This window comes from Neovison vison, chromosome 7 (assembly GCF_020171115.1).
Source record: "Neovison vison isolate M4711 chromosome 7, ASM_NN_V1, whole genome shotgun sequence".
NCBI lineage: Eukaryota > Metazoa > Chordata > Mammalia > Carnivora > Mustelidae > Neogale > Neogale vison.
In genome coordinates, this window is record NC_058097.1 from 9531806 (window position 1) to 9557716 (window position 25911).

The 25911-nt window shown below is 48.1% G+C and overlaps 1 protein-coding gene and 1 non-coding gene across 2 annotated transcripts in view; one reads left to right on the forward strand and one right to left on the reverse strand.

Annotated features, from left to right (window-relative positions):
* Positions 1-25911, reverse strand: part of VAT1L (vesicle amine transport 1 like) — a 137376-nt gene that overhangs the window by 89072 nt on the left and 22393 nt on the right. The window contains exons 2-3 of the mRNA XM_044255684.1: positions 25385-25514; positions 20721-20936 (exon numbers count right to left, since the gene is read on the reverse strand). Of these exons, the coding sequence (XP_044111619.1) occupies positions 20721-20936; positions 25385-25514 (346 nt within the window). The remainder of the gene's footprint in view (positions 1-20720; positions 20937-25384; positions 25515-25911) is intronic.
* Positions 21879-22027, forward strand: LOC122914875. The gene has a single exon (XR_006385939.1). It is a non-coding gene; the product is annotated as a small nucleolar RNA SNORA15 (small nucleolar RNA).

The following is a 25911-nucleotide window of genomic DNA, read 5'->3' on the forward strand; positions in this document are numbered from 1 at the left end:
AGCACAACACACAGCTTGGGGACTGAGGGTGGGAGAGAAGGGACTTCAGCTTCTCTGAAGTTCCTCCTAGGAGGTGGTCCCATGAACACAGGGTCCAACTGAGAGGTTGCACTGGTGGCAGCTCAGCCTTCTGCTGTGATCCGGAGGGAGGCCGGTCTTGTATCCCATCGTGTGTGTCTGAGGGTCCAACAACATGGTGCCTGTTTGTTTGAGCAAAAAGGAAGGGCAGCCCCAAGGCAGGGGTTGGGAGAGATGCAGAAGTAGGGCCTTAGGGAAACAGATTGTATGAGGCCCCGTCTTCCGAGCAAGACCCGAAATAGGCTGGTTCCAAACGGAGCCCTGGACACACAGGAGCAGAAATGCTGAGTCCTGGGCCTCCTGGGTGGCTCAGTTGGTTAAGCATCTGACTCTGGATTTCGGCTCAGGTCTTGATCTCAGGGATGTGAGATCGAGCCTTAAGACGGGCTCCGTGCTAGGTGCAGAGCCTGATTAAGATTCTCTTCCTCGGGGCACCTGGGTGGCTCAGTGGGTTAAGCCTCTGCCTTCGGCTCAGGTCATGATCCCAGGGTCCTGGGATGGAGCCCCACATTGGGCTCTCTGCTCAGCAGGGAGCCTGCTTCCTCCTCTCTCTCTGCCTGCTTCTCTGCCTACTTGTGATCTCTGTCTGTCAAATAAATAATAAATAAAATCTTTAAAAAAATATATTCTCTTCCTCTCCCTCTTACCTCCTCCCTCTCTCTAAAGAAAGAAAGGAAGGAAAGAGAGGATGGTAGGGAGGGAAGAAAGAGAAACCCTGAGTCCTAACCCTCCTGCCACTTCAGCTTGAGTTGCTCGTATTAGCAGGAAGGGCCGGAGCACAGCATCTCCAAGGGCCTTCCGGAAGGAGCTCAGCATACAGGGCAAAGAGAATAGGGACTTTAAAAATACAAACTTGGAGTGAGATTAAAAGGAAAAGCCTATACATATTTAATATATACATCTTCATGAATTTAACACAGACATCCCTTGAAACTCTCAGTAAGCAAGGCCACCAACAGAAGAACAAATCCTACACGATCCCCCTTAGATCAGGAATCTGAAACACTCCAGGTCCACAGAAGCAGAGGGTGGGAGGGGCTGGAGGTGGCAGAGTGGAGATGTATCAAAGGGTGCATCAAGGGGTGCGTGGTTTCAGTTACACAAGACGAATGAGTCCTGGCGGGGTCCTGTACCGCATAGAGCCTCTGGTTCACAAGAGTGCCCCGACTACTTAAACATTTGTGAAGAGGGCAGAGCTTATGTCCTCCTTCCCTCTGTCCTCTTTGTTTGTGATAACATTTAACATAAGATCTTCTGGCTCATTTCCTGTAGCATAATGTCCTCTGGATTCATCCCTGGTGTCGCAAAAGGCAGGAGAGCCTTCCTGTTCACGGCTGAATGATACTCTGCTGTCTGCCTATACTACATTTTGCTTACCCATTCATCTGCTGAAGGACATTTAGGCCGTTTCCATATCTTTGTTATTGTAAATACTAACTGCAGTGAATGTAGGAGTGCAGATAAGGTCCTGATTTCAGTTCTTTTATTTATTTTTATTTTTTGTAAGATTTTATTTCTTTATTTGAGAGAGACAGACAGACAGAAATAGTGACAGAAAGCAGGAGGGGGTAGGAGAGGAGAAGCAGGCTCCCCGCTGAGCAGGAAGGGCTCAGTCCCAGGACCCTGGGATCAGGACCTGAGCCGAAGACAGACGCTCACCGACTAAGCCACCCAGGCGCCCCTCGATTTCAGTTCTTTTACATAGATACTCAGAAGTGGAATTGCTGGATCATAGGGCAACTCTATTTTTAATTTTTTCTGGAGCCTCCATAGTGTTTTCCATAACGGTTGTACCAATTTGCATTCCTACCCACAGTACATAAGGGTTCCTTTTCAACCACATCCTCGCCACACTTACCCTTTGTGTTGTTTTTGAGAATAGCCATCCTAGCAGGTGGCGGGGGGGGGGGGGGGCTGTATCTCATGTGGTTTTGATTTGCATTTCCCTGCTGAGTGATGATGAGTACCTTCAAGTGAGGGAAACCTGAATCTGAAATCTTGCTGTCCCACTGCCGGGGCTGTGTGAGTTTGGACAGATCCTTCACTTCTCTGGGCTGCAGCAGTCTCCTCCGTAGAATGGAGAACAAGCTAACCCTGCAGAGTGTTGATGAGCGCAGACTAGAATGCTTAGGACAGGGCCCAGCCAACAGTCCAATTTAGGGCCATTCTGTTCTTCCCCAGGAAAGATTGCTATGTGCTGTGTTAGGATCTCAGGCTGCGAGTTCCCGGCTCTACAGCTTCTTCTCGGCCCCTCTGGGATTTATGACTGTCAGCTGCAGGGCAGGTAGCTAGGTAGCGGGCTTGGAAGGGTCTGATGTCTGGCCACCACTCCCCACTCCCCGACCTCCTGGCAGGCACAGCTGGGAGTTCTGGCAACTGCAATGTGGGCATCTATATTGTAAAGTTTTTGAATTTTCTGTAAGTTACATGTTTTGGCATCTTAAAAAATCTTTTTGGCTGGGGCGGGGGCACTGTCCTTCCCTGGGCAAGCCCATCTTAGAAATTAAAAAGAGGTTCAGTCGGGAGCATGCCATCAATATGCAAGCTCATGAACCCAGAGCCAGACATCCTCTCTCTGGTCCATATACCCCGGAGGCAATATTCCTCTGCCTGGATCACCCCAGGGCCAGATTCCAGGGAAACAGAGACCATCCCTATAGCCCAGACCCCACTGAAATTATTCACTAGCCTAAGCTGCCCATACTGTTCTGCCTTGCTTTTCTACAGAAACCCCAATGAAATGCATCTACTGCTGCTGTCCTCTGCCTCCTGAACACCCTGGTGTCTTTCCCATGTGGTCCTATGTGCCCCCATGTCTTTAGGACCTGTGGGTATAATAAACCTTGTTTTCCTGAGCCTCTCCTTTATCTCCTCTTGTGGCCACATCTGACTGACCATCTAATAAAAGAATACAAAACAGCATCCCTCTTTTGTCCCAGGGATTAGGTGGTTTTGTGCAGTATACAACTTGCCCAACTGCACATGGTGACCCTACTGCACAGCTCTCATGGGGATCATAGACTCAAATCTTGGGTCTCCCATCAGTACTACTTAGGAACTAATGGAAACCACGGGTGGCCATAGGCCAATCCCTAGTTCATAGACTCCCACATTGCCTGAGACTTGGATTCCAGCAACCATGTGACTGGAATCCCAGCCAGGGAGCCAGTCCAGCCCACCAGATGGCAAAGTCTCCTTCACAGGGCTCTAAATCATGGTGGGGCAAAACCACTTCCAGGCTGGCTGCCTTCCACACAGTGCATCTGGATAAATTTCCTGGATGATTACATTTGCATGGTGGGATGCCGGATTCACATTTCTAGCCAAATGACAATTTGTACCTGCAGTTTGGGGCTGTGGTTTTGATAAATGCGTGTATTTCTACCAAAACCTTGTTAAGTAGAGTGATCATAGAATTTCTCATCTAAATTGGGATATTCTTTGAGAGTAAAGGGGGGATACTATTATTACCTTTCCCCATCCAAGAGGTATAAAGTGGAAGTGCCCCAGGCAGATCAGGTCACCCTACATATTAGAGTGGTCCCCCTAATATTAAGTCAAGGAAAATCAAGGTGGCCAAAAGAGGAGAGCAAAGATGTCAGCCTCTGTGGGACTTTGATCCTTGGGTCCACCACTCATCACCTGAGGGACAGTGGCCCACTTATTCTGAACGGACAGCTTATCTTTAACACTGGGATAACACCTACCTCACAGGGTTGAATGAGTGTTAATAGACACACACAGAGAAAGCTCTGCACAGGGTCACATACCAAGCAGGGGCTTGGGAAGTATATGCTTGCGTGCCGTACTCCCAGCTTTGGCCATCAACTACACTGCTGTGCCCCAACTGCAGAGATCTGGGGAGACAGGGTGCCTCAGCGCCAGGCAGGATGGAAGCATCTTCACTCAGATTTCGGTCTGCCTGCATGCCTGCATGCTTTTTCCCGAGCATCCCCGTTTGTTGAAGGCACCTCATTAATCAGAGCCCTGGACAGGAACAGGAGCCTGACCTTCTGATCCCGTCAGCAGCTTCGCGGGAAAGCAACTGCCCCCGGCACGAAATACCCGAACTCTCAAAGCGCCCCTCCCCACCCCGCCTGCCCTCGGAGATCACAGGTCAAGACTCTTTCTGCAGCTTCAGACCCCTGGGCTGAGGTTCTGAACCTGGCATTGCAGAGCCCATCCCGGTAGCAGGTGGCATCAGATGCCTCTGGATAATCTTGGAGCCTGTGGGGGTACGAAGTGCAGAGGCCAGTGTCTAGACGGCAATTCCACAGGGATGCTCAGCCCCATCCTGGGCCACTTTCGGCCTCTTTAGCCTCAGACCCGCTCTCTCTAAAGAGCAGCTCTCTTCCTAGAGCTTGGGAAGTTCCAAATCAATAGCAAACTTTCAAAGTTCACTGACTTTCTCGGCAAACGGAGCAAGTACGAAATTATTCCACGCTCGATCATGTGTATCAAGGCCTCTCTCTTGCTTACAGGGACACCACCAGGTCCAGCCCTAGGACTTCAGTGGCCACCGCTGGGACCCCACGGTCTTTGCACAACACCAGGCACACAGAGGGTGTCCATAAAAATGTGGGAACGGACGAATGCGAGAGGATCTCATCCCGTTTGTGCTCCTTTGGCACATCTCAGTAAGGCAGCATCCTGGTCCTTTCATGGTTTGCTTTTCACAGTCCCATCAAGTTCACGTTTATCTGTTGAAGCGTGCAGCACATAAATCAGGGCGTCGTGCCCTGTGCATACTGAATGTGTGCCGCGCACTACGCAGCAGCGTTCTGGGAATACTAGCAGCAGGCGGAAGGTTCTGGACATGGATTGCCTTTGGAATAGCCCTGACTATATTTAGCAGCCATCTGGAATTGGGCAAGTCACGCGAGCTTTCGGAACGTTAGCTTCCGCACATGTGCGTGCCAACGGTGCCCACCCCTCAGTGGGCCTGAGGAGTGACAGATGTGATCCCGGGAAGGGCTGGGCATCCTGCCTGCTGGACCCCTCTTCTGCTCCTCCAACAAAGTCTCTGGACCAGGCAGTCACACATGGTGGGACAAGGCAGGGCGGGGGGCATGAAGAGCATTGAAAGCCTAGATTTGGAGTTTTCATTTTCTATGGATGTTATTGGTCGTTGCCCTCCACCCACCCATGTGGGGCAGAACGCCGGACTCCGCTCCCAGTATGTACTCCCAGGAAGCAACCTGATGACACAGGAGTGGAGAGTGAATGGCCTCCCCAGTTAGCCAGTCTGTTCTCAGGCCAACTGTGTGGTTCTGCTCATTTACACGGAGCTGTGGGAAGCCTCCCTATAGATTTTGCTCCCAGAAGGCATGGCCCACTGACCAACACACTTGGAGGTCTCATAGCCTGCATTACTGCTCTGTTGATATTCCTAACATCATTCCCACATCCCGAATCCTTCCCGTGTCCAGTCCCTCCAATTCTTGTCATTGGCAAATAGAACTCTGTCCAGTGGACAAGGACCTGTAGGATGGAAATCCTCTGAAACGTGTCATGGTGGGACCATCTCCCTCCACCTGAGCATTGGCAGTTCTAGAAAGTTCTATGTTCATAGCTTACTATCGTATAACCAAACTCAAATAGATCAAAAAGATGAGGAGAGCCTCCCAAAAGTTGGGAGAAATTCCACTGCTACTCAGTCTGGGTATAACAATATCTCACAGTCTCTGCAAAGGCAGCGCTGTCATCCTGTGGTCTCCTGGGTTTCGCCACCCGATTTTGGAACTGTTCGGTGGCTGGTCAGTCTCTCTTTTCATGACTGCATAAGACAGATTCCTTGCATGGCCCTGTAAATGGGTATTTTTCTTTAGGCAGCCGCATCATTTAACCTTCTCGTTTTACACACAGCGAGTTGGATCACGTGACCTGCCGTACTTTAGAGCTCTCTCCAGTCCACACTCTGGTGGGCAGTCAGGCTGTTTATCTTCCATTGGAGCAAAAGCGTGCACATGGGCCCATTATTGCCAAGCTTCTAGTGCCTCACTGGGACTGTATGAGAGCAGCCCAGTTGGAGGACCACAGGTTTGTACGTCAGAAGCATGGGAGACAGAGGGAGAGGGGGACGGTTTGGCTTTTGACCACCCCCCCACCCACAAACCCACTGCTTTTGGCCACTAAATATTTATAGGTTGCAATCAGCAAAGAAGCTGAAGGTAAACCCCTCCCAGGTTCTGAGCTTCCTGTCTGCTTCCTCACTCCCAAAGAGTTCCTGGCAAGCCGGAAGCTATTACTTCCCCAAGCAGAGCACAAACCCTGAACATCTTAGCAAGCTCTTCTGATATACGAGGATGAAATGCCACATTTTGCAGTGGAAGGATCTATTCTGATTTCTACTAAGCTCTTTAAAAAGTATTATTATGAAAGCAACACATGTTCATGCCCATGGTAAAGAATAAAACTGGGAAAATGCAGGAAACTATAAAAATGCCAACCGCAATGCCATATCCCAGAGATAAATCCTCTATATATTCTGGCTTACTTTGTGCCCAGAGTTTTACAACATAGGGACATCAATATTTGATTGTCCACAGAACTGGAATCACACTGGATAAACCACTGTGTGTTCTGATTATTGTTTTCTTCCTAAGCTTATATTGTAAGCATTGTTGTGGGTCAAGAAAAATCCTTTAACATCATCATTTTGAATGGCTGGGGAATCTGCCATTATGTAGATCTATTATAATTCCTTTTAACCAACCCCTGTCTTACAGGAAATGATAATGCCACACTTTTATAAGTCGTATTTCAGGGAACATCTTTGTACATAGATCTTTGACTGTAAGTTTCAGAAGGCAGAGACTAAATCTATTTTATCTGCTGCTGTATATTTTGTGTCTAACGCATTGTTGGACAAAGTGTAGATGCTCAGTGTTTCAATACAGACTGGGTCCTTACTCAATGAACTCTGACTCTTTCTTTAGACAATATTGCTCATGGTTGGGTCGTGTAATGTATTTTAAATGGCAACCCTCCCAGTATGAAATTTTGAGGTCAGAAGGCTTAGCGCAGTTCTAAAGAGAAGGCTGGATGGCAAAGCAGGAATTTCAGACTCTATGATCCACAATGATAAAATAGAGCTTGCCAAGGGCCATTTCTGCTTTGAGAATACATTCTGGTTTTGGTAAATCAAACATGGTCTCTGGTTTAATGACCTACAAGCTATATTAAGAAATGGAACTATGCCTCCATGTGGCTCACAATTTGATGAAAACATACTCATTTATTAATTGTACATACTTAATAAATGTATCCTACTCTGCATAATTAAAAATCTCATTATCATTACACAGATGCTGTCTGCCTGGAACAGGTGAAGTTCATCAGTTTAATTTGATCAAACAATTGCCAAACGCCCCCTCCATCCTGGATCCTGTGTTGTGTGCTAGAAACACAGAAATGCCTAAGACCTACTCTGACATCAGGAAGATCCGTCGGGACAGGAGGACCTGTGGACAGGTATGGCATGCTGGTGCTTTGCATCTAGACATAGTTAATACATATCTGTTGGATGGATGGATGGAGTCTGGTGAAAACAAGATAAGTAAAACAATGTTGAAGGTACAGAGATGAGAGCACAGGGAAGGCTTCTAAGGTGGTGACATTAAAATGATGAACGGGAATTTGCCAGGCAGAGGAACACAGTGAACTAGCAAATCCTGCTGGGTTGAGCAGTGTGTGGCTGCAAGGGGAAGATGGACAGACAGGCATGGCAGTAGATATGGAGGTTGGTTGGAGGCGGTGGAGGGGGGGATGATGGGGAGGTTGCTTGCGTTAACCTTTGACTGATCATGAATGACTTGTTCAGATGGTTTGGGTTTTCCCCGGAGCAGACCCTAAGATGAAGATCTGTATGCATGTCATTTACTTGGGAATCCCAAAGATGGGAATGAAGAAGTCAGATGGGGAAGTGGGGTAGAGAGGCCCAGGAGAAGGGGAAGCCAGTCAGATGGTTTACACGGGTGAACAAACAGTTGGACTCATCCCTCATGGGGACTTCTGAGGGGCTGTGTGGAAGGTGCTCATGCTCCAGGAATTTATCCCCCAACCCCCTGGCTCATGTGCTGAGGGATGCTCCAGGGGCAGTCACTCCCGTAGGCAACCAGCCTGCCCACGCAAGGGCCAAACTCAAACCAGAAAATGACCTCCGTGCGTGCTGGCATGAACCCGGACTGTGCGTCGACCTCCGGGAGGCAGTGTGGGTGGGCGTCTGGGTGCCTGCCACAAAGCGCAGTGGGTAGTGACCCTGATGAGACAGGGAGAACTGTCCCCTTACAATGACTTAGTACCCTTAGCAATTCCTGCCTGGAGGGGTTGCTGCTTTCTGAAGCCCACAAAGAGCTTTCTTGCTTGCTTTTCACATAATGGCCTCCTTGTCTCTGCTTAAATGTCACTCACTCAGTGAGGTTGTCTTTGAAGATTCAATCTGCATCTTTCTTCCTACTTATTCTCAATGATAGCATCTTGATCCTTTCTTTATTATATATATACATATAATACATATTATATATTTATATATAATATATACACACATATAAAATAGCCATATATACTTGTACATATATGCGTATGTAGAAAACATATATATATGTATATGTATTTGTTATCTGGCTATGTGACTATCTTCCTTTTGTGCCACTGCCTTCTAGACCGCTAGCATGCTGCCTAGCACATAGTAGATGCTCAGTAAAGGTCTGCTGAGTGATTAAATAGAATCTAATACCTGCCTCATGTACGTCCTGGCAGAGGAAGCCTCGTCTCCGCCATCGTCCCTAGCCCCGGGCTTTGGGTGCTGTCATCTCTCCATGCTGTGGGTTTGTGTGGCTGCAGAAGAGCCCTGAGAAGCAGGGAGTAAGAACTGGCCTCTGCATGGTGCCGGAAGGGGAGTCTAGGTTTTGGCATTGAACTTGTAGCTGCTTCTCATCCTGAGGCTGGGCTCTAGAGAACAGGGCTCCTTTCACTGCGTTTTCTTGAGGCTTAAAATATTTGCCGTCCTTAATGCATTCCTCACTGGATGTAGCTCCTAATCGCCTAAATCCAGGATTTCAGCCTCCCTAGTGTAATTAACTCCCTGGAAGGGTTCTCCCACTTTCTGTGGGAGAACTCAGAGGGCCCCTGGGAAGTAAGGATTGACAGATAAAATCCATATTTTCTAAATCTGGCCACCCTACTAGGCTTGACCTTCTGTCGGGGCTCTGGGGAAGCGGGGAGTAACGTGGCCATCCCTCCCCCTCAGCGGCTTGGCGCATACCCACCACCTTCCCTGCCCCTACTGCCACCTGGCTGGTCAGGCCAACGTGACCCTGTATGCCATCGGAAAAGACAACGGGCAGCGAGGTCATTTCGATGCTCCCAAAATAGGCAGGCAGGCAGGAGCATGGAGCAGATGGGAAAACCTGGACCTGCTGTCACTGTCCTCACTTCCAGGCCTTACCGTCGTGCTTTAAAACAGACTCTTGGAGAAGGACCCATCGGAGTGTGAATCCACCTCCAGCTCGGCCAGCCACGTGGCTGCAGATAACTGACTTCACTTGAGCAAGCCTTGGTTTCCCAAATCTCGGAATGTGTTTTGACCACAGAATATACCTCATCGGGTCATTGTGCGCAGCAGTAAAAGAGCGGGAGCAGGGCACTTGACAGCTTGCTTGCGAAAAAGAAAAAAAAACAACATCGCCATGCCTAATTTTACATGTCTCTGTAACATATATATTGCACATAAAATTCATAAAACTTGAAAAATTGGAATTTGGCAATGAAAACATCATTTCCAACAGAACAATTAAAAACAGCTAAGTGGGTATTAAGTGCCAGGTCCTGCTCTGACTCCCTGGTCTGTGTCTGCTTTTTCTAGCAAGTGCCGAGGCGCATACAAGGGCATTATTGCGTTACTGTTATCTCTGGGGCGGAGGGTGGGGGCATCCCCGGCGCCGCTGACCGCACGCGCTCGTCCGGAGGGTGGCTTGGCGCTGGGGAGTATCTCCTCTCGCGGACTGAGGGACCGCAGCGGGAGCGTGGCGCCCTCCTGCCAGCCTGGCCCACGAGGGGACGGAGGCTCAGGCAGGTTAAGCGACGGGGTTAAACCATCCCGTCAGTTGCTGAGACGGAGCTGCAAACAGGTGGGTCTGGAACGGAAGACTGTCCACTTCTGTGCCAAGATAAACAGAAGCTGGCCCGCACCAGTGCGGGGGACGGACGCCGATCCTAACGCTCTCCTTGCCTCTGCTTCCCGGGCCTTCCACGTGCCGGAGCTCCGCCACACAGTGGCAGTGGTGTCTCTTTCCTCCTGAACTTCTGTTCTGTGTAAGCTCTCCATACACTGGCTCTCAGCCAGGAGCTTGCACTGGCGTCCCTCCGAGGGGGGCCTGTTGAAATGCAGATTGTGGGCCCCATCCCAGTGTCTGACTGGGGGGTAGGTCCGCGGTGGGGCCTACCAAGAAATGGCAATCCTAACAGGCTCCCAGGTGACGCTGGTGGTCCAGGGACCACACTTTGGGAACCACTGAATCAGCTCACCGAATGCTCACTTCCACACTTCATGATGAGGAGGAGGAAGCTGAGGTCCCAAGAGTTTAAGTAACTTGCCCCAAAAAAAAGAAATATAGGTTTAGTCTTTTATTTGAGCTGCCCTTCTTGAAGCCGATCCCAGAATAACATCACCTCTCTGTCCTTGATGCTGCTGGCGAAGCCCACCACAGGGGCCTAAAGCCCAGGGCCCCGCTGACCCAGCTGAGGGCTGTGTCGTGGAGTTAGTCCAATGTTCTGGCTGGCACAGGGATGGGAAAGGGTTATCTGGGCTTGACACTGTGATGATTCCAGCCCAAAGCACAGAGTCCTGGATACTGCCCTTCTCGAAGTGCTCTCATGAGGGAAGTTGGAGAGAACAGTCTGGAACACAGCCATCTCTACGTAACCCAGCTGACACCCTGACCCCTTCAATCTCTTCCCCCTCTGGCAACACGGGAGCTTATGAAAATGTCAACCATGAGTTCAATATCTGCTCAAAACTGTCTATGATTCCACGTGGGTGTTAGGGTAAGGACAGGCATAGAATTATCAGCATGGCTGCTATGTGGTCACTTCTCTGCCCATCACTCACTGCCACTTCTTTCTCCTTCTCTCCTGTCCTGGTCAGCTCCTTGCACATGTACAGATTCCATATCATTGCCCGTCCTTGTCACCTTTCCTTCCTCCACGATGCCTACTTCCCGGTCTCCTCCTCATTGTTAGGGACCAGCTCTAAGTTTCATTCCTAAGCACAGTCTTCTCTGGGTCAAGCAGGTGCCTGAGTCCCGTGTTCTACAGTCACAGACCTGCCCTGCCAGCAGGGAAATGTGCATCACATCCACAAGGCTGCAGGCTTTGGGGGGGAAGGGACAGAAAGAGGGAAGAAAGGAGAAAAAAGAGAAAGAAAGGGAGGGAAGAAGAGAGAAAGGCACCTAGAAAGAGAAAGAAAGAAGCAAGCGAGAGTCAGATACAGAGAAACAGAAAGACAGACACAGAGAAAGAGCCCAGGCAGAGAGGGAAGAGAGAGTTGGGGTTGGCGGGGGGGGGGGTGGGGGGGGGGCTCTGACCAAGTGTGGGAAGGATGGGGCAGGGTGAGAGAAGGACTCCAGCTCGTGTGAGAAAGATGGGGTTTCCGTTTCACCTCAGCATCCTGCCGCACAGTTGAGGAGCCCAGGTGTGAGTGTTGAGTGGCGTGAGGGGGGACAGTGTTGAGTGTTATGGAGTAGGCCACAGGGTCCAGCTGGGGCGCTGGGTACCAGACATGTGGCCGACATCCTGGTGGTATCTGTGAGGACAGATGAGGCTGCTCTAGCTATGCAGCTCCCTCTTTCCCCGCTGAACTGATTTTTCATCTTAATAAGGGCAATAATAGTCTGAAAAGCAACTGTGGCCTTTTGGGTGTGTCGCCAGGGAAGTGGATGGGTCCCCAGAGCGCCATAAACTCAGCCAAGACTAGTTCATGTGTTTGGAGTTCTTGGCATGTGCCCAATGGCTGGAACTATGGAGCTAGATTTTCCTTAAAGTCTAATCATGTCTTAGTGTTTGAGGAAAGTGATGTTTGAAAGGGGGCTTGTGTGACAATCCCGGTGATCCCCGGGATCCTCCCACAAAGGGAGCTGAGATGGGCCTTAGCTGCCCGTTGCTCTAGGTTTCAAGCACACGAGTTGACTGTACTGGTTGCTGCCCACTGGCTAATCAGATAATGATAATACTAACATGACGGTAATAATAATACTAATCATAGCTGCTGACAGTTGAGTTTTCTGGGTACCAGATAGCATACAAAGCCCATTACATAACGCTCTTCGAAAACACCATATAAAAATGACAAGATAGGTATTATACCCATTTTTTTTTTTTACAGACAAAGAGACAAGGTCCAAGGAAGTTAAAGTACTTGTTCAAAGTCTCTCATCTGGAAACCAGAGAAACTAGGATGAAAACCAGCTCTGACTCTGGGATCTGGGCCTTTATGTTCCATAACTTCAATGCTGCCTTTTTGGCCCCCTTCTTTTCCCTTTCCCTTTCTCTTCCTTCATTCCCTCTACCAATGTCTTTCAGCTGACACCCTGTGTCGGGTCCTGGCTCAGTGCTCAGGATATGGGGATGAAGAGATCACACCATCCCTGCCTTCACCAACACGGCAGCCGGTGCTTACTTTCAACCAGACAGTTGACATCAAGGGCATCTCCCATGAATGCTCAGTCTGCATGACTGTTTGACTAGTTGGGCCTGTCAGCATCCCCCCTCCTTCTGAGGACCCCTCAATTCCTGGGCCCACCCCAGGTCGTCCTCAGCTCCTGGGGGGATCCCCCTGCCAACAAAACCCATGGAGTAGAATCCATTTCAGCTCACTCTAAGCAGAAGCAGGGCTTCTCCCAGGATTGCCAAACTGTCAGCACCGCCTCATACTTGAAAAACGTGGGCTCTGTATTCAGAGGGGCCTGAGTTCACAATGCGAGCTCTTTCTTCTTCATGGCTGTGAGACCCGAAACAAGTTACTTAGCCTCTCTGTGTCTCCGTTTCTTTGTCACAGTGGGGAAGCGATAATATCTGCCTTGCACGCAGTGGATGGAAATGACTGGGCTCCATCTACTCAGCCCTCATCCCCTTGTGAACGGATACATTTATTCAACTGTGATTGAATGAATGAATCCCATCTCCGAGGCCAAATTTAACCTTTATACTATTGATGATAAAGATGGTTTCCTTGACCCAGTCATGATTTACTCTAAAGGAGTTTAAAGCAACTAGAATAAAGATCAAATGAGGTTTTTGCAGACACAGACATAGCTTGGAAGAAGTGTTCCTAGATATATTTTTCCTTAACCTAAAGCATATTGCTGACATGAGGACTCCAAGCACTAGCTGCTGCCCTAGAGGTTTCTAGAAGCCGCAAGGCCCATCCTTGTTCCGTGACATGTCACTGAAGCACCTTGGACATTTAGGAAGGTGAGGGCCTTTTCCTTGGTGTCATCAGAGAACAAGGAGTTAGCCATCCTGGAATTTGGCTGTAGCCCTTGCTGTTTAAGCTGCCATACCATTTATCCTCATAACTTCGATTATTCATGAAGGATATGACAGAACCACTTTGTTCCCTTTAAATTTTCAGAGGCTTCGTTTCCTAGTGTTGTAGCCCCTGGGGAGCAGGAGGTCCTGCTCTAGTGAAGCCCTCCATGTCTAGGGTACAATGTGGGGCCGGCAGAAGAAACGAGGGGAGGTGCACACATTTCCGAGGCCATTGCTGTGGGATCGGGAGTTCCTGGCGCTGGATATTTGCACTCAAATTTGATCCTTCCTGCTAATGAACACTGCAGCCTTGGAAGCAACACTGAGCCCCTTAACCTAGGAAATTATAATCACCGGATTTCACTAGGTGTCTGTCCCGTGCCGAGCACTGCCCCAAGTTCACAAGTACCACCTGAGGCTGGTACTAGTATCAGCCCATTTTACAGATGGCGAAACTGAGTCTTAGGGTGTTGTGAAGGTGGGCTTGGGGTCTGACTCTAGAGTTCATACTTCATCTCTTCACTGCCGTGTACTGTCCACTGGGCTCCAAGAGGAGGGAGCTGTTACAAGGACAGTGACGAGTCACGTTTTCAACGATTCTACTACACAACTAGTGTTTGTTCAACCCAAGTTGGTGTCTGTCTTCGTTTCCTTCCGGCCCTGAGGTCTCGTGCACATCATGCTAGTTGGGGTGCTCGGGGATGGATATGGACTAAGGACGGCTGGACCGTGGAGTGATGGAGAGGGTGACAGGTGGGACAGCCACGGGGCCATGAAAAGGCACCTCCTTCAATGAGTGATGCACACAGAATGCAGATTAAAACAACTCTGTAAAGACTATTCAGAATGTTGGGCGGCATGAGCAAGATCACTGAGGACTCCTTAAGAGATTGAAATGTACAGCATCACCAGGAATGCTGCTTACGTCCCCCTGGGATTAACTCAGTGACGGGGCTCTCCTTTGCTCAGCAGATAACTCTTCTAGAACATAGGAGAATGGCCTGTGATAGCTTTTTGATTCACAGATGTTTACTGCACTTATTAAGTGGCAAGAAACAGGCACAAAAAAAGAGTAAGACCCAGGTGCTGTGATGGAGGGGGCTTACAGGTTGGTGGTGGGGATAAGATGAACAAACCAACACGTAATAATCATAATGATAACAGCGAACACATTGTGTCGGGTCCTATGATAAGTGCTTCCTAAGCATCACCTCAGTTAACCTACATAGAAGCCCTCTGCAGAGTAAATGTAATGTTAGTATTCCCATTACGGGAAGGAGGGGACTGAGCAGCCTGCCCAAGGAGGTGAGCTTTAGACGTAGACTGTCTGCCTCCAGGGGCCATGGCTTCCGTTACCCCAGGGACAGCAGAGGGAGAGGTGGGCGCAGCCCAGGGACGCAGGAGAGCCGGATGCTCTGTGTGGGGGGCAACGGAAATGCCACGTTAGCTGCTGTAACAGGTGATCCCCGGAATCTCCGAAATTAAGACAACAGGAGTTTCTTTTCTCCCCCTGCTCGCATAAAGTCTGAATGGCCATGGGGCAGGGACAGGACACGGCGTGAAAAGGCAGTCACTGAGGGTCCTAGCAGTAGGAGGCATAAGCTCCCGGGTCAGCTTTGCCAACTGCCGGGAAACGGGAGGGCAGAGAGCACGGAGGGTCTCACAGGAAGGGCCGGCCTGCAAGCGGTGGGCATCACGTGACCTCTGCCATGTCCCATTAGCTTGAGCTCAGGTGTGTGCCCCAGCTGGACACAGGGCCAGGGGTGGGGAAGGCGGCTTGAAAACGCTGTTAGTGGCTGGACAGCCAGCTCAGCCACACACCTGTGGGAGCTGTGAGTCCTTCTGTGTTACTGAGAGAAGAGGGACAGGTGGCCAAAGAGAAAGACCTACCCCTGCCTCTATTTCTCATGGATGCCCTACCCTCCATCTCCACCTCTGCCTCCCCTCTTGTCCAGGGTGCCTGCGTGTCATCCTGAGATCGCAGTGCAAAGCCCACTTCCTTGCGAAAGCCTCTCCTGCCCCACCCCTGCTGCCTCCCTCCTCACCCGCCTCTACCCCAGGTCATTTCCCTCTTAGAAGCACTGTATCGGCTTGGATCTCCCTTTCGCGGCACTTGGCAAAGTTATTCTTGTGATTCTGTAGTTCTTTGCCCACCTTTGATTTATTGGGCTTCTTGCTGGAAGGAGAAAATCTGTTGTTTTTTTTTTCTCTGTTGAATGCCTGGTGCCTAATCTGGAACTGGGCGGGCCCTTGTACCTCTGTGCGGAAGGAGCAAATGAACGAAGACTGAATCATAAGATTCGGAAATTTATCCCACGCAGAAGGGCTCCCCACGGCTCCTGTAGAGGCTGGGGCCTTTCATGATCAATGATGATTTTGTTTTCAACAAAATATTCTCACATAGTGATTCTGCAGATGGTTGTGTCCTTTCTGCTAAAACGGAATGACTATCCGACAGGTCCAAATCCTCCAGCACACAGAGGACCCCGACTCCCCCCAGGCTCTACCAGTGTAATGTTAACATGATGTATGGTGAGTCGGCCATTGAGAGGACCATCTGCGGTGGGGGAGCCTCGGATGCCCCCTCCAAAGACCCCGGCTCTCCCATCTGTGGTTGCCCCCTCTCAGTGATTTGAGGGGAAGGGGGAAGTGCCTCATCCCTAATGAGTACAACTGAATAATTGAGTAGTAGCCATTTAAGTCTGTCTGAAAGCTGAGCTCTGCTTTCCTTTCCAAGATCTGTGGCCCGTCGCAGGCTGTGCCTCTCTGTTCAGATGACATGATGAAAAGGTAAAAGGATGCCCAAAACCGGAAAGCATCAAATGTCCGACTCAGACACAACGGACCGCAAGTGACAGCAATGCCACCCTGCAGTAACCAAGCACATCCCAGCCAAGACAGTCCGGGCCCTACCAGCTTGTTAAATGGGACGGGCAGCAAATTCCTGGTCGCAAGGCCCTGACCTGAGCCCCACTCACTTTCCCTTTACGAGACTGTAGGCCCATTTTTGACCAGATTCTGAAAATACGATCAGGGGCATTACCTTCTTGGGCCATCTGGTTCTGCTCTTGTCAGGGGGAAAGTGTGTTCAAAGATGTGACAGAGCAGTGTAGACACCGGGGCAATTTCATTGGGAAAGTAATCTACTCGGGATGGAATGTCTTTCCTACACAGTGGTCCCTCCCTTATCTGTGGTTTTTCTCTCCGTGGTTTCAACTGCCTGTGATCAACCCAGGTCCAGAAGCGGACAGTTGGAAAGGTCAGCAGTAGCCTGGTGCTACATCCCCGAGCCTGCATCATTCCCCTCATTCCTAGTCATCCTGAGGCATCTTACCATCTCACATCGACACAGGAAGGGGGCCTACAGTACAATGAGGTATTTTAAGAGATCACCGTCCTATAACTTCATTACGCTACACTGTTGCAGTTATTCTGTTTCTCGCTGTGTTGTTCATCTGTCACTATGCCTCACTGATAAATTAAACTTTATCCTAGGTGTGGACAGACAGGAAAAAACATGGTACATAGGCTTTAGTGTATCTACAGTTCCAGGCATCCACAGGGTGGGCGTGGGGAGTTTGGGATCAAAGCCCCCTTGGATAAGAAGGGACTGCGGTGCTGTCTTAGTGTCCTTCAGAATTATAGCTGAGGCTGGGATTCCTCACATTCTGTCTACAAACTCCCCAACCTTGGATAACAACCAGAGAGCAGTCTTGGTGCCATTAGAACTGCAAACTTCATATTAACTTGAGTTAGGAAACTTTATGCTAATTAGGTGGGTTTTTTTTTATTTTTTAGAGAGGGAGAGAACGTGGGGGCAGGCAAAGGGAGAGAGAGAATCTTAAGCAGACTCTATGCCCGGTGCAAAGCCTGACGTGGAGCTCGATCTCATGTCCCTGAGCTCATGACCTGAGCCAAAATCAAGAGTTGAAGACTTAAGCCACTGCGCCACCTAGGTGCTACTATCCTAATTAGGTCTAATCTGTCATCTTATCAACCCCAAATGAGAAAACATGCCCCTGGACCACAGCTCCTGGCTCTACAACACTGGGTAGAGGTCAAACAAATGCATAAATGAAGGAATGAATGATGTGGGTTTTCCCAACATTCCGGGTTGTTAAATGGAGAGAATAGGTTTTGGAATTAGCCAGAGTTGGGTGTGAATCCTAGTTCTGCTGCCTGCTACTTGTATTTTTTTCAGGCCCCTGTGGGCCCTCTGCAGTGAGAAGGGAGGTGGCCCAGGGAATGTGGCTGCACTCATTTCCTCTTGTGGCTGTAGTGAGAGCTTCCCACGTATCACCACGAACAGTGGCTCCAAAGACAAAACAAAAGAAAACAGTTGTATTTTGTCCTGGAGATCACAGGTCCAAAATGGATTTCACTAAGCTAAAATCAGAGCGTTAGTGGGGCTGTGTCCCTTAAGGAAGCTCCAGGAAGACAGCCCATTTTCCCATCTTTCCCAGCATCTGCACACCGCCCGCATGCCTTGGCTTGTGGTCTCTTCCTCCATCAGCAAAGCCAGCAGTGTAACATCTTTAAATCTCTTTCTGACTCTTCTACCTTCCTTTTCCATCTTTAAAGACCCTTGAGATGACCTTGGGCACCCCTGGATCTTCCAGGCTAATCTGTCCATCTGGAGGTCTTTACCTTAATCACATCTGCAAAATTGTTTTGCCATGCAAGAGAAACGACTCACTGGAGCCAGGGATGAGGATGTGGGTGTCAGTGGGAGGTCACAATCCTGCTACCACGGCAATCACGGGCCAGAGGCTGCACTTACCAGATTTGTTCAACAGTGATGGGAAGCGCCTCCGTTCTTCCTAGGTGACCCCAGATAGTGCCTACAAAAGCACTCCCTAGGGAGCCCCGCCCCCCACCATGACAGCTGTGTATGCTTGTTCCTTGGGAGGAATCTAGCTCTGGGGGTGACTCACTGCTCTTTCCACTGTGGGGCAATGGAATGGTCTGGGCTCTCCCTGGGACTCCTTAGTTTTTGTAAGATAGCGTCAGCTCCACCCAGCTTGGTTCAGTATTCACATACGTGGATGTGCAGTTGGCCAAAAGTCCTCTAATGGCCACCTTGAACTCAGTGCTGCACACCAACAGTGAGATCTCGGTTGGGAGAAACACCATTCGAGGAGACCCACCCACTAGAGAGCTGGGCCATCCAATGACACCTTTAAACTCTCCATAGGTTAAAACAGACCACATCCCTTTGGCCCTGGGTATCTGCTTTCGCTGAATGTTGCTTTACTTTGGTACTATTAGCTGATATTCAGGGCACACCATAAGAACAAGCATCACGGAAATAGTTGCATTTATTTTAAGAGCCTTGTGGAGGATGGTTTACTGCATGTCCACATACATTTCCTATGAGAAACCACAGAGAGCTACTTCCAGTCTCTCAACACAGGACTAGCTATGGTTCCCCCACTAATTGGTTTGTTTCCCTCAAATGAATATGAGCTCGTGTGGCTGGTTAGGAAGGAAGAATCTGCAGCAATGCTTTAGGACGTCAGAGTCCACATTATGGGCACCTACTTGTCTTCCAGTCGCATGGCTCCTTTCCCGTTTGCCTAATCTGTCTGACATTTTGGATCTTACTGTTTTAGTGTCCAGAAGCTCAGAATAAGGCATGCTAAAAACTTTTGTTATCCCCCAAGAGTGAGACACATGCCCCTCTTGGTTCCAGGAACAAACTCAAAATGAAAAAAAGATAAACATACAAAAGGAAACCTCATCAGTGCCAATGTTTTAAACACTGGTCCCCAGCAGAACTGGGTACAGCACCACTGTAGAGACTGGAGTTTGTGTCGACAACACGAAAACAAGTCTCTGGCACTTGGTATGCTGAGCACACAAAGACCATAAATGCCAGCATTCTAAATGGCTTGCTTGCTGCTAGTAGATTCACTGGCACTGAAATCCATTTCTTTTCTAAGGATGTTTAGCTTTTATTATATCTTTACTCATGGTCAGAAGACATCAGCACATTTGCTAACGCGATGGAATATATTCCTCATAAGGCATTCCTAAAGTTTCATGTCTTTGCCTTCACATTTTCGTGTGTGAGTTTGCCTTCTTGGAAAGGAAAACAGAAACATCCTTTATACCGGATAGGGTTTCGAAAGCCGTAGAAAGCCAAGATAAGAAAAAAATTAATGTTGGCAGAACCTCCAGTGAAAACGTCTTTGAGATAGACCCAACCATAAGAGTTCATTTCTGAGCTCATCAAACCACGGAACCACCAATACCGAGAGCAAACCCTATTAAAGGCTGTATTAGGAGCTTCTCTTTTTAATCTCTAACCCACAGAATCCAGAACATAGTGTGTATTCAGTAAGTACATGTTGGATGAACAAATCATATCTCTCATGTTCAGAAAGACTAAAGTTCTATGCAGACCCCAGTAGACTGTGATGGGAACACAGTCCGTGCTGTGTGGCAGGTGTGCAATAGGGACTGACTGACTGGCACTCAGATGTATCCAAACCACCGAAGACATTTCTGTCACCCCTGAACTGCGAGGCAGCAATTTTGTATTTCCGTTATTTCTCCTCTCCCCTTATCAAAGACACGCCTGATGGGTGATACTAGCGTGCTCTACCACTCTCCCAGGTATTTTAGGTTTTACGTGTCATTCCCAGTGTGCTAATACAACCTCCACTCACCTCTCCCACTCAAGAAAAGATATCCGAACACAAATGAATAGGGACGTCATGACGATGGGAACAACCTAGAATCCATGGTGATTTATCAAAGAAGTAAGTCATCCACCATTTTGGTGCTCCAGATAATATTAGTAGTGCATGACTAATGAGGCATCGCATAATGATCAGTGTAACAGTCCATCGTGAGACCAATACTGAAACCATCTCCGAGACCCACTGAGTCCTCACATGCCATCCGGGAGACCTCTCGGACTCCAGACGCTCATCCTATCCCCCACACAGTCATCTGTATGAGCTCTGCCACGCATGTGAGCTTCATCCAGAACTACAGAGATCACAGCCACTAACGGACCTAGCTCACACAGGAATCTCATTGCCAGCTGGCTCCCCGTCCACTCTCACCATTGTGATTTTGAGGAAGAGGAGGCACAACCAACGACTTACCACACCGCCGCCCGCCGAGTGCACAAGCACGGACATCCCTTCTCGAAGGTTGGCAACTTCAAACAGCATCATGTAGGCTGTGACGAAGTTCATGGGGAATGCGGCAGCCTCCGAGAAGCTCATGTCGTCTGGGATCTTGTAGACGAATTCCACCGGCGTGCAGACCACCTCTGCCCAGGCATTGTAATTGACAAATGCCATGACACGGTCCCCGATCTGGGAATGGGGAGGCACAAGGTTAATGGAAGCTTCTTACTCTTTTTTGAAAGATTTCTCAAATCCTCCTTTTTTTTTTTTTTTTTAAGATTTTATTTATTTGATGCAGAGAGAGAGAGAGAGCACAAGCTGGGGGAGTGGGAGAGGGAGAAACAGGCTACCTGCTGAGCGGGGAGCCTGATGTGGGGCTCGATCCCAGGACCCAGGGCTCATGATCTCACCCAAAGGCAGACGCTTAACCAACTAAGCCACCCAGGCATCCCAAGACTTCTAAAATCCCTTTAAGGACCTAATGGAAACTATAGATTCCTTCCCAGAAAAAAAAAAAAAAAGAAAGAAAAAAGAAAACAAGCAAACCCTCAAATACGCTCACCCTCACTTGCCTCCCAATTCCAAGGCATTTGTGGATGCTCTGAAGGCCATCTATGAAAACTTCCTGGAGGCCATGGAAGTCAGGTTCTCTACCCCCCTTCCCAAGCATATATGTACAATGTCATCACATCACGCACGTAGCATGTTAGTGTCGGAAGCTCATTTTACCAACTCAGCCTTGCATCTCATCTCTGTTTTGGAGTCGAGGAGAGCTAAGCCATAAGGAAATTTAAACAGGCAGAACTGAGAGTAAAATCTACTCTCATTTGTTTTCTGCCACTCCATAGGGATTCCCTGCCAGGCTAGTTTATTGGGGCATTTGCATCAAAGGTTAGCACCGGATTTCAGATCACAGTAGACGTAAGATGGCATGTATAAATCAGAGGCGTGTATAAATTTAAGTGCAGGAGACTGAACGAGAACAACCAGACTTACTTAGAGCAAAACAGGAGGGTGCCATGGGGTGTGACAAACAACTAGCCCTTTTTTGGACACATATTATACATTAGGCATTGTCCTAAGGGCATCGCATATTTTAACTCATCTCATCTTTACAAAACCCCTATGAAGGCATGGCTGAGTACTGTGTTCTTTTTATCAGTTGTTTACATAGCCAGACATCATGGGGAAAAAAAAAAAGAAAAAAACATTCTTTAAAGTGGTTATGATGGATTGCTAAGTTTTTTCATAGTATATCGTCATTAAAGGGAAACAGAAATGAGTGAACCGATGGTAGCAGCTTGCAGGAGCTGTGGAGCGCTGGTGAAGTTGAACCACTCAGCCCTTTGATGTTAGTTGCTTGGACTGTGACTTTCAAACACAATATTCAAATCACTGTGGTCAGAGTGAAGTTTCAGTAAATGAATGGCTTTCATATACATGTGCTTTAGTTTTATGTATTTATAACGGAGTCTCCTGTTTTCTCTATAGCTTAGCATTTCTCTTCCTTCCCTTCTTTCCCTACTCAACAAATGACAACAGAAGCCTCCTATGAGATTGGGTCCATAAGAGCTCACATTACAGATGAATGGTTATAGATTTTGCAGACATTGAAATGGAGGCCAAGAGAGATGAAGGCACACGCCCAAGGTCATGTAGCTAGGGAGTAGCTGAGACAGGATTTGACTCTCGCAAGGCTGACTCCAGATACAAATGATTAATCCATCACACCCGGGGTAAGTGCTACAAAGACGACAGAATTCTCTAAGGGTGCACGCCAGGTGGACCATCCACCTCTGGGAATATTAGTGTAACTCTTTACGTTTCTTCCATGTATTAGGAAGGGGTCCTTAGGGAAAGTAAGTAACATAATATACATATAGCATACTTGCAGTGATGCATGCAAGGTGAGGAAAGAACAATCAGTGTTACTGATTTCTGTAACAGACTGGTTTCTGGTCTCATGGAACTCACAGGTCAATGATCACACACTACACACAGACCCACTGTGTCTCACAAAGCAGAAGGCACAGCTGTCTAATGAAGGAACCGATGTAAAGGAGAGGCTGTCCCAGAAGCAGTGAGTGTCCCAATCCCTAGAGGGGTTGAAGACCAGCGGCTGAATGTTGGGTATTAGCATCTTAAATGTCCAGTCTGGTCCCCGCTTGGATCGGAGGATAGCCAAGTTCTAACACTGGCATCCTCTTCTGCACAGCATCGTGCAAACCCAAAGACACATAGTACTGCGGGGTAGCTGATGGCCCCAGTGTCAGCACAGAGGGCAGTGAAGAGTAGTTCAGCCACCTCGACAGTGACGGTCACAGCCATCCCAGCAGGGCTGACTGCTCCAGGGCTCTCCTTCAACTTTGCACCATCACTTCCTTATAAAAATGCCAAGAGTGGTTTAGCCATCACATCAGATCTAGTCTGAGTCCAGACGTAGGCAGCTTTTTTTTTTTTTTAAATATCCAATTCACCTCCTTGTTTGATTTTATTAATAAAAAGAAATTGGTACTGGGTGACGGAGCTCCAGTTTTTCCTTTATGGCTGTGCCTCTGGAGACAAATTCGCGAGCCTCCCCTGCAATGCATCAGACCAAGAGAGCTATTCACTGTGCTGCCCTGTGATAGTCCATCTCCGACGTCGTGGTTGAAAATCTCAAGTCAAAATTTTAGGTGGAATATTAGTATTGGTTTTCCCCTAAGTTGCACCCAGACTGGAAACCTACAGGTGGCTTCCGTCATTTGTTTGTGCAGCTGAAAGTCACGGGAGGGGACTGGGGGTGAAGGAGACGACTGACAGGAAGTAAGCCAGGCCTAAGCAGCAGAAGAGGGATCATATATAAAGGAAAAATATATAATCAAGCACAGTATGACCTCCTTCGAAACCGAGGCCAATGACATCACTGTCTACTGTTATATTCTAAAATAATGGAGTATTTGTGCAAGGCTCAGGATTAATAGCATGAGGAGTGTGATCTGCTCCTTTGGGACTAGGTGGAGGAGTGAAGAACAGATACTGTTCCTCATACGCAGCACTTTTGGGGAGAGATGGCACTGCCTCTGGGTCTGCTGCTAACCTGGGGGCAGAAAATGCAAAGTCATGTGAAAGGAAGGTGGAAGTGTGTTGACGTCTTTCTTAACACTTTTCTGCTGTATTATCTGGAAACCAGTGACACAAAGACTGATGTGTGGGATGAGAATTTTCAGACATTCATCCCAGAGACTTTGGAACATATTGATATTTTCAGAGTGTATGGAGGCTCAGATGCACTGAGCCTGAGCCGCAGGCTCTAATTCAAGGCCACGGGCATTTTGGCACTGCCTTTATAGGATTTTCCTTTCTGCATTTAGCTCTGCAGCATTTGCAGGTTGGGAACAGGCGTGAAGATCTGGTGACTTGAATCCATGTCCCGTTACCTCTCTGGTCTCATCGGAAACACTTGTACCCTTCTGAACTTCATCTCCAAGGGGATAATAGCAGTCTTTACCTCTCAGCATTGTGGTAAGGCTGAAGAAGGGTGACTTGCCCATGTTTCTGGTTATGGTGGACTCTCAAATGTTAGCTCTGTTCATTTCTCCCTGGGGAAGCACTTAAATTATGAGCGAGAGCTCTTGGACCTGATTGGCATTGGTTTTTCTCACTCCAAACTGCTACAATTTTATGCAATTGATTTGCCCACAGTTTTTCAGATTTTAGAGTCTGGATTCTATTTGATTTGCATTACAGTGGTAGTGCATATTTATTTTCATCGATATTTATTTTCATCATATTTATTTTCATCGATAAAAAATTTTTTATTATGGAGAATTTCAAACACGTACAAAATAGAAAAATATAATAACGCTCTTTATCCACTGCCCTGTTCCCAAAGCCATCAACCCCTGGCCAGTTCTGTTTCATTCGCAAGTATCTCTACCCTGTGCCTTTAAAAATCATCATTCAAAAATGTCACTTTCCCAGTGTCCAAAAGAATCATTAATAAGGGGCACCTGGGTGGTTCAGTCAGTTAAGCATTTGCCTTTGGGATCGAGCCCCACAATGGGCTCCCTGTTTAGCGGAAAGCCTGCTTCTCCTTCTCCTTCTGCCTGCCACTCTGCCTACTTGTGATCTCTCTCTCTCTCTGTCAAATAAAGAAATAAGATCTTAAAAAAGGGGGGGGAATCATTTATAAGCGATTACTTAAATGCATCAGTTAAGCAGATACTGAAAGGAACCAAATTATGAAATACAGAGGATGTTTCTGCCCAACTTCTGTGTTTTGTAGTTGGTTTTTGAACCTGAGGCAGTGGGAAAATGGGAGCCATGGAGAGGGTGAGGGGTTATGCAAGCCTAGTTAATCCAGATATTGACAGATATTCTTGTCAACAGCTGTATTGCATGAATTAAGGGGAAGACAAATTTTTCCCTGGCCACTTCACCAGGCTGTCCCCAGGAGCAACCAAGACAGTACACGAGAAAGGCATGAGGCATGTGGAAAATCCTATCATTTATAAACATGTTAGTAAAACCTACCAGTGAGATACAATAATAACACACACCATAGATTCTCTCAGACTTTTTTTTTTCATCATCTTTTATATGTCAACAGATTCCAAATGGATATGACTTTCTTCCATCATTAGTCAGCACATTACCTCATATCCTTTCACGCTGTCCCCTAGAGCTTCAACAATCCCAGAACACTCAAATCCTGGCACCAGGGGGGTCTTGGGAGGGTTGTCGATGTTCCCCTGTCGCACCATCAAGTCAATGAAGTTTAAACCACTGTGAATGGCAAATGTAAAAAGAGAGACATTCAGAATGGAATCCAAGAGAATACACTTGGCTTGACTTTTCTTCTGTCCCCTTCTTGGACCTCTCCCTTCCCCCACTCCTCTCTCTTTTCTTTTTATTTATTTATTTTTTATTTCTTGAAAAATATGCCTAATAGTAAGTCATTTGACTAGAAGTCATGAATAAAGCAAAAACAATTATCTCTATAGACAAGGGATGCTTTCCTGGCAGTTAGAATAGCCATTGCGGGCGTTGCCCTTCGATGTACAAGACAGCCCCTTTGTGCTCTCACAGAGCCTGCTTACTCCTACTCTAACAACACGTGTTGGCTAACCTGGACATTAGCCGGGCTAGCATTTCCTCATGGGGAAAGCGTATACTAGGAAGG